Here is a 16662-nt window from a genome sequence, read left to right as displayed (position 1 = left end):
TTAAAATCTAATCATTATGCCATTAAACCAAAGAATTCAAACTAATTATTCTGCAATTGTGTTTAATGATTAAATCACTTTAAAAAATGTTGATGCGTGATAAAATAAAAAATTTAAAAGGATCAAACCTAGTTGAGGGCGATCCAAAGGCTTCCTTTTCACTGTCTACTATGCAAAAATATAGGAAAGGCATCATTACGTTTGATCCTCACCTCATAATGTTGATTTTTCAAGTACCATTTTTTTTTTCAGTCTTTGTTATGACTTGATCAAGGATTGAACCATGATTTCCTGACCTAATAACGGAATTCTAAGCATTTTGAAAATGGTACCCCCCCCCACCAAAATATCTCTACTATTATATACAAGAGACTTTGTGTGTGTTGTGTCTATGCGTGCGTGTGTGAGAGTTCATTCTCTATGGACTCCTAAACAGCTTTGCTGATTTTTTTGAAAATTCACACAAATGTACTTTATCTACCTGGCAGTGTTCTTGGATAGGTTTTGTATCAAAATATCTTCGCTAAGTATCAATAATTGATAATTATTCTGGATAAAATCTAAAAGTTCTGAAGAACTTCAATAGCCTCATTAGTTAGATTTACTTTATCTACACCGTAGTTCTCATTCATCTTAAACTTTTTTCTTTTTACAAGGGAGTCACCACTTATCAAGGACCGAAGGCAACTCGGGGATAAGGATTAATGAATGCAATATGTTAGTGTAGTAATCGTTAATGGCGTAAGTTGGGTACCGTTTGATTATTTAAGGGAACGGTTCAACAAGAATTTTTTTGCATTAGACTTGAAGGCTACCATACTATGTGTGCATGTGTGAGAGTCGGCCGGGAAACAGGCCAATGCAACTGTGTTCTACAGGCGGGTAGTTCTAGGAAAGAAGCTTTATTCGTGATTGCATTTAGATTTAGGCACAGATACAGAATGGTACTTGAACATTCAACATTATGAGATTAAGATCAAGTGTAAATGAACCTAAGCAGGAAAAAGGGATGATGCTTTTTTTCTATTTATCAGTGAAAAGGAAGTCGGTTATAGATAGACGAGTATTTTTTGTGAAATTTTCAAAGTGGGGGACCATAGGTTGCTGTTCAGACAAGCACTTGCCATAAAAATAACGATAGAGAAGAGACAGGCTTGCAACGTCTCCTATGTCGGAAAGAAGCTACAGGAAAGAAAAAGTGCATCACCGACTAGATTTCGAAGCCGGTTTTGAACTTTATCGAGGCAGGATAGGGTACACCAAGCAACCTCTGTCCAGATGTGGAAACAATGCTCCATTTTGAACACAAACTAATTGTAATCACATTTACACACACATATATATATATATATATATATATATATATATATATATATATATATATATATATATATATATATCAAATAAAAATTACAATTAAATTTACCAAAATGATCCAAGATGATAAACTAAAGGATATTATAAATATTAAAGAATTAATATTTATAAAGTAATCTCAGCCAGATGTAAAAGCTCGATAAAACCAAATAGGAGATAGAGCTTATAATAAGAACAAATAGTTAATAAAACATGTTAAAAAACACTTTGAAAAAGAGTTAAAAACATATTTAATCTGAAAAGGAAACACTTAATAAGTGGATAGTCCTTAATTCGCGGAGAAATACTTTCCTTCTCATCAGAGGGTAGGAATTAGCAAAATGCGGGATCGGATTTTGCATACAAAAGTATTTGATGAAACTGCAAGTAAGTCAAAGATCTTACTTGATAACAAAAAGTGAAGCAGAAAGAATATGGTGAAGAAAAAGGTAATTTCACGTGAATGGATAGTCTGGTGAAAGGTAAATTATCCAATGACGGTAAAATCCAAAAATGTAAATCTAGGAAAGTTAATTAAATTTCCATTCACAGAAGTAAATATATATATATATATATATATATATATATATATATATATATATATATATATATATATATATATATATATATGACAATTATGCAATTTGAGTATATGTTCATTACATTTTGCACTGTTGAGAATAAGACCTATTTTTTTGTTTTATTTTACTTCAATGGAAGTTCTCAGAAATCAGGGTATGGCACGATGGTCTTCTAAGGAAAATGAGATCATATGGAATCACAGGAAGAATTCATAATGTAATTAAATCCTTCTTACGTAAGAGAAAAATCCAAGTTGTCCTCGATGGTCGTACATCTAAACAATATGACATAAATGCAGGAGTACCTCAGGGGTCTATCCTTGAACCTCTATTATTCCTGATATTCATAAATGACCTCCCTGATAAAAGTGTTTCGGAGATGAGTATATTTGCCGATGACACCACTCTCTATAACTGATATGAGGGGAAAACAAATGAACACATATCCAAGGAAATGGCAGAAACACTAGAGGATGACCTCCAATCTGTAGTGGAATGGGGACAAAAATGGATGGTAACATTCAATGCTGCTAAGACTAAGCTTGTTTGCTTCAATAACTACAAGAAACCTTCTCTACCACCAATAGCAATGGCTAAGAACACATTGCCTGAAAGTACTTCTTTTAAAATCCTCGGCCTAACATTTACAGGGAATATGAACTGGAATAGATACATTGAGAGCATTGCCAAGGCTGCTGCAAGGAAGGTTGGCTTCCTCTACCGTGCTAGAAAACTACTTACGCCTGACAGTATCCTATACCTCTATAAGGCCACCATTCGCCCATGTATGGAGTACTGTTGTCACATCTGGGCTGGTGCATCTGTTGCTTGTCTCTCGCTCCTGAACAGGGTTCCAAAGAGAGTTGCCAACCTGATAGGTCCTGAACTGTCATCTAGGCTTTAGCCTCTGTCCCATCGACGAGATGTTGCATCCCTCTGCCTGTTCTACAAATACTTTAATGGTGAATGCTCTGACGAACTGCACACACTTGTACCTCCCCGACGTAACTACCCCCGACAAACCCGACAAGCTACTAAGTCTCATCCCTTTACAGTAGAGATCCCTAGGTGCAAGAAAGCCATTTACTCCAATAGTTTCTTCCCCAGAACTGCGGGTCTTTGGAACTCCCTTCCGAGATTCTGCTTTCCCAACTGCACTAATATGCAGAAGTTCAAGTGTAATGTTAACAAACATTTTTCTACTCATCTCCCTTCAGAATGACCCTGCTACTTAAGTCCCTGATAGTAGCCCCCTGCTTCAAAGTGGCACTGTGCCTTGTTGGGGGTGAAAATTGAATTTAAAAAAAAAAAATCAAGGGGTCCACTACCTAGGGCTAACATTTGAATTTATGAGGTACATAGATATTCGAATGTTCCATTAAAATTCTTTATTTCTCAAACACTGAGTTAGTAAAGAAATTGAGAACATGATTTTCCTGTCCACAATAAACCATTTTTATATGCTGTAGTATATCTTTTGTTTTCGTCTCTTGGTCTTACTGCATTCCAGGACACTAATTTATCTTGTCTGGTGGAGTATCCAACTTTGCACTATTACTTGAGGTAACATCACTTGGAGAAGGTGCACCATTCCTCATGCCTTTGGGCTGGGATTGGGGTGTGGTGTCTGTTCTGCAGATGCTGCACATAAGTTAGTTGGTCCTTGGTCCATGTAGGGGGGGGCCTTCATACTAAGACAATTACTCTTTTTTTGGATATTGCCAGAGTTCCCCCTTTTTACCCTTGTTTTAGGGGAGCTGGTTTAACCCTACATTAAAAACGACCTTGTGTCTAATTTGCTTTCGTGGGGAAGCAAATAAATACATAAAAGCTAATGTTTGTTAGCCATGGAAAGAAGATCTTATTTGGGCTGTGAATACTATGTGATTTTGAATATTTGGTCAGGGTTTACTTATAGGGAAAAGTATACTCATTCCAGTTTGTTCTGACCAACCCCTATACAGAGAGACATTAAACACTCGAGGATAGTGTTTAGTAGGCATTCAAGTTCTCTCCCACCTATATCACCAGACATGTGATGACTAAATAAAAAAAAGCATAAGATTATGAAAGAAAAATAGTTTTACCTTTCTCTCGACGTTATTCAAAGATTCATTGTCATCGATACTTTTATTGTCGTCCTGGAAAATTGAATATTGAATTTGTAAGTGCCATACATAATAGATAGTTATTCCAAAAATTGCAACAAAGTTATAAATAAATAAAATGATATATCATAGTTATATCATGCAATGATTTAATAGAAATTCTGGAAGAAATCAGAAGACCCTTGTAAAAATTCAAGTTGACACATGAAAATCAAGTTTGCAGAGTGAAGTTAAATCACAGTCATTTTATTTACACATGGCAGTAATTATCGTCTCGTACGCTGAAGAGAACATGTGCTTGAAACAAGTGTGTTTGTTGGTTTTAAAATAATTATTAATATTTATGTAAAAATATCATTATAAGACATCTTTAAGAACAAAATTGAACCCTCTTTAGGGAATTATGAATAAGTGATCAACTTTAGTACAATTCAATATTCCGATGTTGTTGAATAATTTCTGACTGTTTACTGTTGGCTGATTTCTCATTTATAGAAGCTTAATTTCCTTCATTTCTCATGTTTATTTGTGATAGCCTGAAAGTTGAATACCAGCTGCCAAAAGTCTTGAGTGACTTTGTGACTGGGCTCGAATCCTCCAGCTGGCAGTAATTATCATCTCCTATACTGAAGGCATGTAAGTTCAAAACACTTGTGTCTGTAGGTTTAAAAATAATTATTAAGATCTATTGAAAAATATCGTTATATATATCTAATAGTGTTTATTTATACAGATATATACAAGCTTTACTACACTGGCATGATAATGTTTCGATCTATAGTTTTTCATCTTACTGCTTCAATTCTCCTAGAGAATTGTGTGTATATATATATATATATATATATATATATATATATATATATATATATCACTGAAAATCGGATTTTCAAGTGGTAAATTGGATTTAAGCAAGCATCCTCTAAATTCTCTCTCTCTCTCTCTCTCTCTCTCTCTCATATATATATATATATATATATATATATATATATATATATATATATATATATATATATATATATACTAGTGGGGGTGCCCTGCTTTGCCCGGGTGTTTGGAAAAAAAAAAAGTGTTAGTAAGCAGGCAGGCTCGAACCCATGACGCGAAGGCGGAAAAGGAAGTAAAAAAAAAAGTCAAGATCGACGCAAGAGGAAGTGAAAAGCATTCAAATTTATCGATGTCAATCAAAAAAGTTTAATAAGTTGAGAATCACGCAGGCGCAGAAACAAAAGTTGGTTGCAGGCCAGTTTCTGCTTTCCTATGATGTTGGGGAAAACCAGCTCCCCCAAGAAGGGGGAGCTCTCCAAATGAATAGCAATTGTTTGATATCAAAGTTAATTGCTTTTCTGGAGGTCCTGGCTGGAAAGCCGGCGAACTGATTCAATTCGATTAGTTTCGCTTTATTAATACGAAAAAGACGAACAAAGACACGAAAGGACGAAATAGAGGGAATTTTATAAAAGTTGATTAAAATAAATGTAGAGACAATGGCCGATCGCAAATCATGCATATTATAATCTAGAAAGTATATAAAAAGTTCTCCAAAATAGTAACCCTCTCGAGACGCTCCCCTCAAGCTTTTCTTGGATATACCAAAACGTGTGCGGCCATTTTGCCTTATATATATATAGACTAGCATGGGTACCCAGCATTGCCTGGGTTTTTGGAGGTGTGTGTTGACCCCCCCCAAAAAAGTAATAGTAGGCAGCAAAGCTCAACCCCGTACTGCGAAGGAGGAAAAGAACGTCTTTGCCATCACGTCCATCGCCAAACCGGAAGTGGCAAAGGTTTAAATTAAGGCTAGTTAATCGAAAAGAGTGGATGACTTAAAAAATATCGGCGAAAAAAGTGTCCAGTTGAGGGTTAAGGAATTAATGTTTTTAGCCAATTTTTCAATATTTGTCATGTGATAGGTTGAGCTTTAAAACAATACCGATCTTGTGAAAATCCGTCGCCTTTGTTGAAAGTTTTAGGCAGACATACATACATACATACATACATACATACATACATACATACATTTAAACAGGCAAGTGAGATTTATATTATAGACTAGCCTGGGTGTCCGGCGTTGCCCAGCTGGTGTTGAGCAAAAAAAAAAAAAAAAATGGTAGTAGGCAGCCGGGCTCGAACCCGTACCATGAAGGAGGAAAAGAACGTGAAAAAAAAAACGTGACGTCATTGCCGTCGCGTCCATCACCAAACCGGAAGTGGCGAAGGTTTAAATTAAGGCTAGTCAATCGAAAAGAGGGGATGACTTTACAAAATATAGGCGAAAAAAGTGACCACTCCCTATAGAAAAGTGTCCAGTTGAGGGTGAAGAAATTAATGTTTTTTGACAATTTTTCAATATTTGTCGTCCAAAGAATCAAGCTTCAAAATGATACCAATCTTGTGAAAATCCGTCGCTCCTGTCGAAAGTTTTAGACATACATACATACATACATACATACATACATTTAAACAGACAGGTGAGATTTATATTATAGACTAGCAGGGCTACCCGGCGTTGCTCGGGACCGTATAAACAATGAAAAAACAAAAGCAGATATTGAACATATGTTTTATTCTTAGGGGAGAGGAATCTTTCATCTCAAGTTTTAGCGTTACAAACAAACATTTGTCTTTTATATATATAGATAATGACAGGTTTTTGGGCCCCCCCCCCTCGAAAATAACTTATCAGTTGACCAACTTCTAGTGGTCCGTTTGACGTGAAATTTCGATATTTGTCATCCGGGTGATGGGGCTTCGATATGATACCAAATTTGTCAAGTTTGGTTCCGTCTTTCAAAAGTTTTAGCGTTACAAACAAACATACATACATACACACAGACGTTTGGCTTTTATATATATAGAATATTACTCTAAAGAAACTGGAACTTGGGTAAACATTTATTAATGCCTGTTATTAAAATTTCCTAAAACCCAGGGGTATCTGGATTTTCCCTGGAAGCTTCCGTCCTTTTATTATTTTTACATAGAACTAAATGAAATAAATATAACCCCCATTTAAACCCGTTTCACCTAGCAGTTGTTTTCCAAAACTTATAATGATCGGTTAATTAGTTTAGGAGTGAATCCAGTACATATAGACATATATAACTTTACATACGTATATATAATTAAATAAGTCATAATCCATTTTGATGTTAATTCAGCTAGGATAGGTGAAAATTCACAAATAAAAAAAAACTTTTGCATTTAGACATTCATATGTATAAATGATTAAATGCAAAATTTTTTATCAGCCTCTCCTAAATATATTAACCTCAAAACGATTCATGTTTATTTAATAAACATGAATAACTGCTAACAACCATAAACAGTTTTCGAATTTACTAATTTGCATATTTATTTTTTTTTTAATTCTAAGGAATTACTTTTCTGTCATATACAGTAGTCATTTGCATTTTCATTTTTATAATGTACTAGCCTGGGTGCCCGGCGTTGCACTGGTGTTTGGAGGTGTATGTTGAGCAAAAAAAAAATGGTAGTAGGCAGATAGGATCGAATCTGTACCACGAAGGAGGAAAAGAGCGTGAAAAAAAAACGTGACGTCTTTGCTGTTGCGTCCATCGCCAAACTGGAAGTGGCGAAGGTTAAAATTAAGGCTAGGCAATCAAAAAGAGGGAATGACTTTCGAAAATATCGGCGAAAAAAGCGACCCCTCCCTGTAGAAAAGTGTCCAGTTGGGGGTAAAAGAATTAATGTTTTTAGCCAATTTTTCGATATTTGTCATCCGAAGAGTCGAGCTTCAAAACGATACAAATCTCGTGAAAATCCGTCGCTCCTGTCGAAAGTTTTAGGTATACATACATACATACATACATACATACATACATACATACATACATTTAAACAGACAGGTGAGATTTATATTTATAGATAAGCAGTATTTTCGTCGATAGTAAAACGACTAATGTTGCTGGGATGTTGAAAACAGATACTACCTTTTGAAATGTTTATTTGAACAAAATATTAAAAAAATGTACATTTTAACATTTGAACTAATTAGGCACAAGGGCATTCAGAAAGTGTGGAAAAATGGTTACCATTGGTCATTCATTATCACCATCACAAGAAAATGTTTATCCTATCTTTAACGAGACATCATTAATCACCATAATACCGCATATACTTCAGGGCCGTCCGACTGCAAATTTCACAAATAGTTTTTAAAATTTATTGAAAATGATGACATTTATATGCAATTATGTCATTGGCATTGCAGAATTAACAAAAAAAAAAACAAAAAAAAAACAAGAATAAAAAGTTTGGTTAGTAAGACCCTCCCAACCCTTTCGAAATAATAGATGATTCTGATTTGTTCTGAATCGGAAACAAGCAAGCCAACAGGACAAGGAACTATAAAAAGTGTTTTTATGACCAGGAATTTTTAAATGAATGAAAAAAAAAGGCTTTACTTGGGCCCTATGTACAGTTCATAACTTTATGCGCATATGTATATATATATATATATATTAAAAGTTTGACTCATGTCCAGGATACTTACATCTAAAATTTTAAGTGTTTGGATCCAAAATTGGTGGAGAAGTCTGCAAAGGTAAACTCTTTAACTTTGACCACTTGGCAGCAAAATTTTCGCCCGAAAACTGATTAAAAAGCTTGCTGCATGTCTAATTACCCTTTATGTAAACTTTCAAATGTTTAGATCCAAAATTGACTGAACAGTTTGCTTGAAACTGTAAAGGTCAAATCTTTTGAACTTCGACCCCATAGCAGCCAAAATTCCGACCAAAAACCAACTAAAAACTTTCCTTATGTTTGAATACACTTTATGTAAAATTTCAAATGTTTAGACCAAAAATTGGCTGAGTAATTTGGTAGAGACTGCAGAGATTTTTTAAACTTTGACCCCACTTTTGACCCCTTAGCATTTATTGTTTTAGGCTCAAATCAAATTAAAAAATTTGATCCATGTGGAAGTAACCTACATCTAAAATTTAAAGCGTTTAGGCCTAAAATTGGCAGTGGAGTTTGGTAAAGTTTTCAAAGGTCAAATCGTTGAAACCTTAACAGCCAAATTTCTGGCTGAAAACCGATCAAAAAGATTTTCTCAAATCTCAATATCCCTTATCTCAAATCTTGAGTCTGTAGACTGAAAATTGACAGAGTAGTTTGGTAGGGAAATGTACACACACACACACACACACACATACACACACACACACACACACACACAATTTCACTTTTATAGATATATACATTGTATCAGCTTTTAATGGGTAGTATCAATTCATGTCATAAGACTGTCTTCCCAGGAATTACCTCAACCTTTTTAGGAGGGTAGGCTCCTCCTTTTGGTGAGGAGGTAGTGTTTTTCATATTATCATTTTAGTCATTACCCCCTCCTCTTCAAGCTAGTGTATTATATGTTAATTTACTGTGATACCATCTTCTCAGCCTAGCAACAATATGAGATGGGAGAAAACACACACACATATATATATATATATATATATATATATATATATATATATATGCTTAGAATAATGGAAATAGTATTCCGACGAAACAGAAATAAAAAGGAACAAACCAAGTTATGTGTTCATCAACGTTTCATCTTTATTTATTCCAGAAGAAGTCTCAAAATAAAGACGAAACGTTGATGAACACATAACTCGGTTTGTTCATGTATATATATATATTAGTCATCAAGGGACATACTGTTTCGCTGTATCACAGCTCTTCAGTGTGGTTAGATTAGCAACTAACTCAAGTCAGGATTGAAACTCGACCACCTATGCGACAAGTCAACGCTTCTAACCATTATACTGTTTAGCTGCGAAGTTGAGTATGTGAAATTACAATGACCAAACATTGTCCAAACGCCTAAGCGCCATTTGTTTACACAAAGAGCATTGTTTTATACGTTAGTGGCAGTTTTATTATTTCACTCCCCAATATGCTCAACCCAAGATAAAAAGTATTTATAGTCATCGACAGACCGAGTGTTTTATTGTATCAAAACACTTCAGTGTGGCTAGACTACCAACTACCTCAAGCCAGGATTGAAACTCGGTCACCTAGGCGACTCTTAACACTTCTAACCATTGCGCTATTATATATATATATATATATATATATATATATATATATATATATATATATATATATATATATATATATATATATATATATATATATATATTAATGATAGGATGATTCAAATATTTTTCCTGATTCCGATACAATTACCGGTTCTGTTCTACATTTTTAATTCCGATGCAATTACCGATTCTTATTCTTTTTAAATTTCTAAATATAGAGGTTTTTTGTTTTTTTATGGGGTCAGGAGGTTAGATTGCCTATGTAATGTGCATATATAGGGTGTCCCAAAAGAAGTTGAATGATTTGAAGTTTTAATTCAACCAAAAGTACCATTCTACGATAAATATCCATTCCTCAGTACAGTAGTGTAACGACTCGGCTTCTTTTGGGACACCCTGTATTTTTGCTAACGTTAAAATATACATGTGGAAATGACCTATCGATTTTAGTTTTATTTGTAGTTTAAAATCATTAAATATTTATCGTTTTATCATTAGTACAAGCCATGGAAAATTAAGTTTTAAACAAAAAGAAACGAAGAAAATAATAAAAAGAATCGTTTTCTGGCATCAAAAATAGAAAAAGATTTTTTTATTCTAATACTAAAATAGTTCTGTTTTTTTTTAATTCCCTATTTCGATTCTGGTTATTCGTCCCAACTGTAAGATGGTTAACATCATGAAATTTGGAATATAGAATTTTGTCATTTATTTGTTATATGCTCTTTAATCACATAGTTTCTTAAATTAAGGATTTGTATATATAAAAAGTAAAATATAATTGAAAAATAATATTTCCATACATATATATATATATATATATAGAGAGAGAGAGAGAGAGAGAGAGAGAGAGAGAGAGAGAGAAGAGAAAGAGAGAAAGAAATAGATAGGGACAGACTAGAATAGGTAACTAATAAATAGATATATACTGATAGAGAGATAACATGTTAAGATTCATCGATAAATATAAAAGCACAGCTATATTATAGTTAAATAATGTAGAAACTACTCACCGACTTATCCATTATGACAGAAATATCTTTATCTTGCGGACAGTAGTCTATGCACAATCGGTAGAGCACTCGACAAAGCATCTTCAGCTGCTTGACCCCGGGGAAGATGTTGAATGGTGGCGGTAGAGGATTTCCACCATCAATGAAAGCCAACCACAGCTCAGTACGTGAAAATTTCCATTCACTCTCTTGCTCATCCTGAAATGTAAGAAGTCGTCTTCAGCAAACTGAACAAAATGGAAAGACAGTTCTTAGACCTGGAGGCCTTGTACAGTACTAATGGAGGTACAAAGAAAATAAAAACATGATATTCATCTTTAAAAACAGGAATATCGTCATACGGTTGATGAAGTACACAAGCAGGTACTAAAAGGATTTTAAAGGTCAAGTCACTGCAAGTCCATGAGCATGCAAGCATAATAAAAGGAGAACAAAAATTGAAATGGTGCAGTTATTTCAGATATAGATTGTAGGGTTAGCATGCCAAGTTCTGGCAAGCCATCACTTTCACTAAAAGGTAAGAATACTGACCCCAACATGATAGTTTCCTTCAGTCTTAACAGACTATAGATACCCACTGTAATGGTGCCTGCGCATAGAATTTTTGTGGCATGAGTTGTGCAATCTCCAACTACATCTCTCCTGAGTTGGCATTATTAAATACCAGTGGCAAGTGAAGAGTCAGGACAACTGGAAACAATGCTAAGATAAGCGGAGAGAACATACAGCACCTAGAATCCTCAAATGGTCAACCATCTGGTACTAGCCAGGCTCAATATTGCTTACCTTTGGTGATCTGACGAGAACTAGTGTGTCAATATGAATATGACATATACATAAAAAAAGGCTTCCTTCAGTTTTGACATGGATACCTACTGTAAGGGTGCCTGCACTTGAAATTTTTGTGTCCTGAGTCAACATTGTTGAATACCAGTAGCAAATGGAGGTTCAGGACGACTGGAAACAATGCTGAGATAAGCAGAAAGCACATACAGTGCCTAGCCTTCCCAAATAGTCACCCATCTGGTACTGGCCTGGATCGACGTTGCTTAACCGGTGATCTGACGAGAACCAGTGTGTCAACGTGATTGTACATATACATACATACATACATACCTAATTAGTTGATACCTAAAAACTGAACTTGGTCGGTGACGTTACACACAAACATAGAGTGACATTGAGAACAAGTAAGATTTGTAATTAAAATCATAAAAAAGGGGGGGGGGCGAAAACCTTGTTTCACTTTTGTATCTTATTTTGCCTTCAATCTGCTGTTATGCGATACACCTCTGCATTAGTATTCATTTCCTATGAATCATCTCTCTCTGATTTGTTGGTTAACCATGGTTTTCTCTCGTTCATTCACAAAACCCTATCGGTGAATTTAGCACTTACTAAATGGCGACCTATTCTCAAGCATTCACAACAATCATTTGTATCCATTTTTCTCATTCAATACTTATCACATTTATTAATTGTAACTGCGGCTTGCAATGCAACTGGCTTCTATATCTAATCCAAACCAAGATCCATGAACCATGGAAAAAACAAAAGCAAACAAAAGTGACTTCCTGTCACAATCACAATATTCACCAGTACCATCACAACGAGTTGACTTCCTTCAATGAAATCTTTATAAACACTTCAAGTGAAAAGAGCAGAAGATCATACAGGTCAAAACAGAGAAGCAGGCCTTGCAGATAGCAAAGCATTGGCTCCAGCGAACCAGGAACAAAACACATATGCAACTTCTACTATACAGATTGTCGCTTGAACATCAGCCTCTAAAGCGATAAATGTTGATGTTTCAGCCAAAAGACAACAGAATTAGGAATGGATGTCAGGTGCAGGTATCGCAGAAATTAAAAGAAGTAAACATTTTTGTTTGTTGTTGGATGTGGCCTTCAATTGCGTATGGCAGGAATAGCTGCTTTTAAAGGGCCGACATTGGGTAGGGCAGGCAGTTGAGTGTTTGACAGTTGAGAGAAAACATTGGAGTTAAGATTTGTTCATGTAAATTGCAGTGTTGGTGAAAAGGAGTTCTGTCAGTTTCCCACTCAGGATTACAGTTATTTTGAAAGTCAATTTCTAAGTCATGCTAACATATAAAATGGATATTAAACCGACGACGACGACGGTGATGATGATGATGATGATGATGATCTCTGAATGATGGAGGTCATCCAATTAATCAAGCAAACTACCACCCATGGAAGACGAAACTAAACAAAATTGACCACTACATCCACCAGCAGAACCACCACGATTACATCTTGTTATTTTCTTTTTATTATTGTAGAACGTGAAAAAAAAAATGGTACCTGGATCTCTTGGAAGGTGTTCGCCATGACAGCAATAAGTAGATTCATCAGGACTATCGTTGATGCAAAAATGAAAGTACCGTACAGAATGTAACCAAATATGACAATTGTTTCCCTTTTGGCGCTAATGTTATTCACAATTGAATGAAGCGGTGCACCATTGTTCTTCAGATCTGGCGCATTCGATTCGCCCATGCCAAACATGCCCCACACAAGATACCCCATCGTTCCACCAGGACTGAAACAGAAATGTTCATATAATTATAGAAACTATACGATATGAAAATTCATATATGATATGATCTATGATATATGATATGAAAACTATACGATATGAAAACTATACGATATGAAAATTCAGATATTTTTAAATAAGAAAAAAAAAATAGAATAAAAAAAATTATATCATTATTATAATAGATTGTTTCTGTCTGTATGTTTCTGTGGAAATATGATTTAACTTTTTCACTTTTTTAGGGTGAGGTGGGATGGGGTGGGGGAAATTTACAAATATACTTCAGTGTATCCTTTAGTATCTACTATCATTGCTCCTGCACAATGCCGAGTTTCCTATTTATGATAAAGCACTCCCAGATGCAGAATTTGTTGTCTACACTCTTTCCTCACAATAGTCTAAAAAAAGAGAAATGGTGTTGATGAGGACAGTAGTCTGAAGAGAATGACATGAAAATGACATTTGAAGAATTAGCATTTCTCTAGGTTTTACGATTTTTTTTCCAAAATTGCCACATGATAACATTAAAAGACCGCCCTAAATGTCGACTTCCATTTGACCACCAAAAAAATGAATTTTAAAAAATATTTTGTCCGAAAAAGAATATATAAACTTTATGGGTGTGTCTTAATGTAGTTAATTTTCTTTATCTGTACACACAGACACACAATCTCATAGACAACTCTACTTTATTTATTAGATTAATAATGGAGATTTTGTACATTTCTGAAGTCGAAAATTATACTATTACTACTATCTTATAATTGTTGTTTAAGTTTAATAACTGTAGTATTTCAAACCAATCTTTAAATACTCCATTTAGGGAAGACAGTAATATAGTATTTGCTTGGTTATCATGAGACCATCTTCCCAGGCATTACCTCCTCTTGGCAGGTAGTATAGTACAAGGTGTCTAAAAAGTCACTGAAGAGTTGAAAATCTTTGTCATTTTTACCATTACTGATTATTTTTTCTCTATTTCAAATATTTTACAAATAATATTTTGGAAATTAATTATGGATAAGTATAGCATTGAACAACGAACGTAAGTTGTGAAATTGTTTTACCAAAATCGGGGGTCAATTGTTTTGACTTAAAGAGCTTATCGACGGCATTTTCATGTAAGAGATAGCTCAAGTCACAACACAATTCAAAACATTGTTCGCTGATTTGAAGACCAAGGAGCTGTACTTGATCTTCCACGAGCTGACAGACCTCGAAATATCATCACAAATGAAAATAAGAAAAGAGTGCGAGAGAGCGTAAAGCAGCATCCTGAAACATCGATTCGATGACGTTCCACACAACTTGGGATTTGTCGAAGCTCATTACACAATACTCTGCACAGTTTAAATCCGTTTCCTTATAAAGTGCAGCTTATTCAACACTTGAAGCCTGAATATTTTCAAACAAGGGTTCAATACACAGTTCAAATGCAAGAACTTGTCCGAAATGACCCCAATTTTCTGCAAAAGTCGATTATGTCAGATAAAGCCCATTTTCATTTGAATGGATTCGTTAACAAACAAAATTACAGATTTTGGGGCTCTGAAAATGCAAGGTCAATTCATCAAAAGCAGTTGCATCCCATAAAATGCACTGTATGGTGTGCAGTAATGGAGGAGAAGATTATTGGAATATATTTTTTGAAGATCAAGACGAAAATGCTGTCACTGTTACTGGAAAGAGATACCGGACTATGATTACAAACTTCCTGCGCCCACAAATTCAAAATAGGCCCAGATTATGGTTCCAATATGATGGGGCAATGGCACATACGGCGAAAAACACCATGGAGCTTCTCAGGCAATGCTTTGACAACAACATTATCTCTCACTATGGCAATGTCAAATAGCCCCCACGTTCCCAAGACTTGACTAGCCCCGACTTTTTCTTGTGGGGATATCTTAAAGAAAGAGTCTATGTTAACAAACTCCAAACCCTACAAGAATTGAAGGAAAACATCAGGAACGAAATAAGGGAGTTAAATCGCAATCCAGAGATTCTACAATCTGTCATGAATAATGTTTTGGAAAGAGCACAAAAAGGTGAAGCTGAAAATGAGCAACATTTAAAAAACAAAATTGTTTGAATTTTGCATTTTTTTAAAATTCCCAAATGTCTTAGATTGTGTCAAGATTACAGAAAGATATCATCAAAAATAAAGAATCTATTTAAGTTCGAAATCCTTCAGTGACTTTTTGGACACCCTGTATCTGTTCTTTTGTCGTGAGACTGTCCCTTTAGGTATTACTTCCTTCTTTAGGTGAAAGTGTGTAGTATCTGTTCTGTTTTCATAAAACACTTGCAAGCATTACTTTGTATCAGCAGCGTCAGAGACACTACATAATTTGAGATTTTAAATATTTTTGGTTTGTATATTCAGTGTTGATTGATGTTAGCAGTCAACTTCTCTTTTGGCTTGCACAATCAGATGTCACCTCTCTGGCGAGTTGAATATGTGACGAAATGCGTAAAGGTTATCTCTCTCTCTCTCTCTCTCTCTCTCTCTCTCTCTCTCTCTCCCCTACTTTCACCCGACAACACATTCCTCTGTTGGGACGCAACTTCGCCTGGGGATTTGGTTCTGGATCCACAAGAAAACAAACAAGCCAACATAACTACCGCCACACACAGACTTTAAAGCAATACATACATAAACTATTTTATCTTATTTATTTTAGTTCGTACTGGACTATCTTTAAACTTTCATGACACACGCTTCTACTTCTAACATTAACACGCATCTATGAACTCTCTTTTTCAGCAGGTCTAATCTTTAATCAACGTCTCTACACAGGAACTCTTCCCAATACTAACTTTTTTTCTTACGAGTCAGACTAAAAGTACCGACCAGAAAAACATTATGACCTTGCTCTTCTACAAAGGATACTTAACTTATATCATCATCTGTCAGTTATCAAACAAACTAAGACCTCCTAAAAAAAGCACACCACTAGCGTTCAATCCCATG

The 16662-nt window shown here is 35.0% G+C and overlaps 1 protein-coding gene across 2 annotated transcripts in view; it reads right to left on the bottom strand.

Moving 5' to 3' along the window:
• Positions 1–16662, bottom strand: part of LOC145255696 (short transient receptor potential channel 7-like) — a 267600-nt gene that overhangs the window by 16810 nt on the left and 234128 nt on the right. For both annotated transcript variants that reach the window (XM_080114270.1, XM_080114271.1), the window contains exons 9-11: positions 13454–13691; positions 11130–11327; positions 4025–4078 (exon numbers count right to left, since the gene is read on the bottom strand). In XM_080114270.1, the coding sequence (XP_079970396.1) occupies positions 4025–4078; positions 11130–11327; positions 13454–13691 (490 nt within the window). The remainder of the gene's footprint in view (positions 1–4024; positions 4079–11129; positions 11328–13453; positions 13692–16662) is intronic.

This window comes from Euprymna scolopes, chromosome 31 (genome assembly GCF_053919585.1).
Source record: "Euprymna scolopes isolate OS-2025 chromosome 31, ASM5391958v1, whole genome shotgun sequence".
NCBI lineage: Eukaryota > Metazoa > Mollusca > Cephalopoda > Sepiida > Sepiolidae > Euprymna > Euprymna scolopes.
The sequence above is the reverse complement of the archived record's forward strand: the minus strand, read 5'-3'. Positions and strand labels throughout refer to the sequence as shown.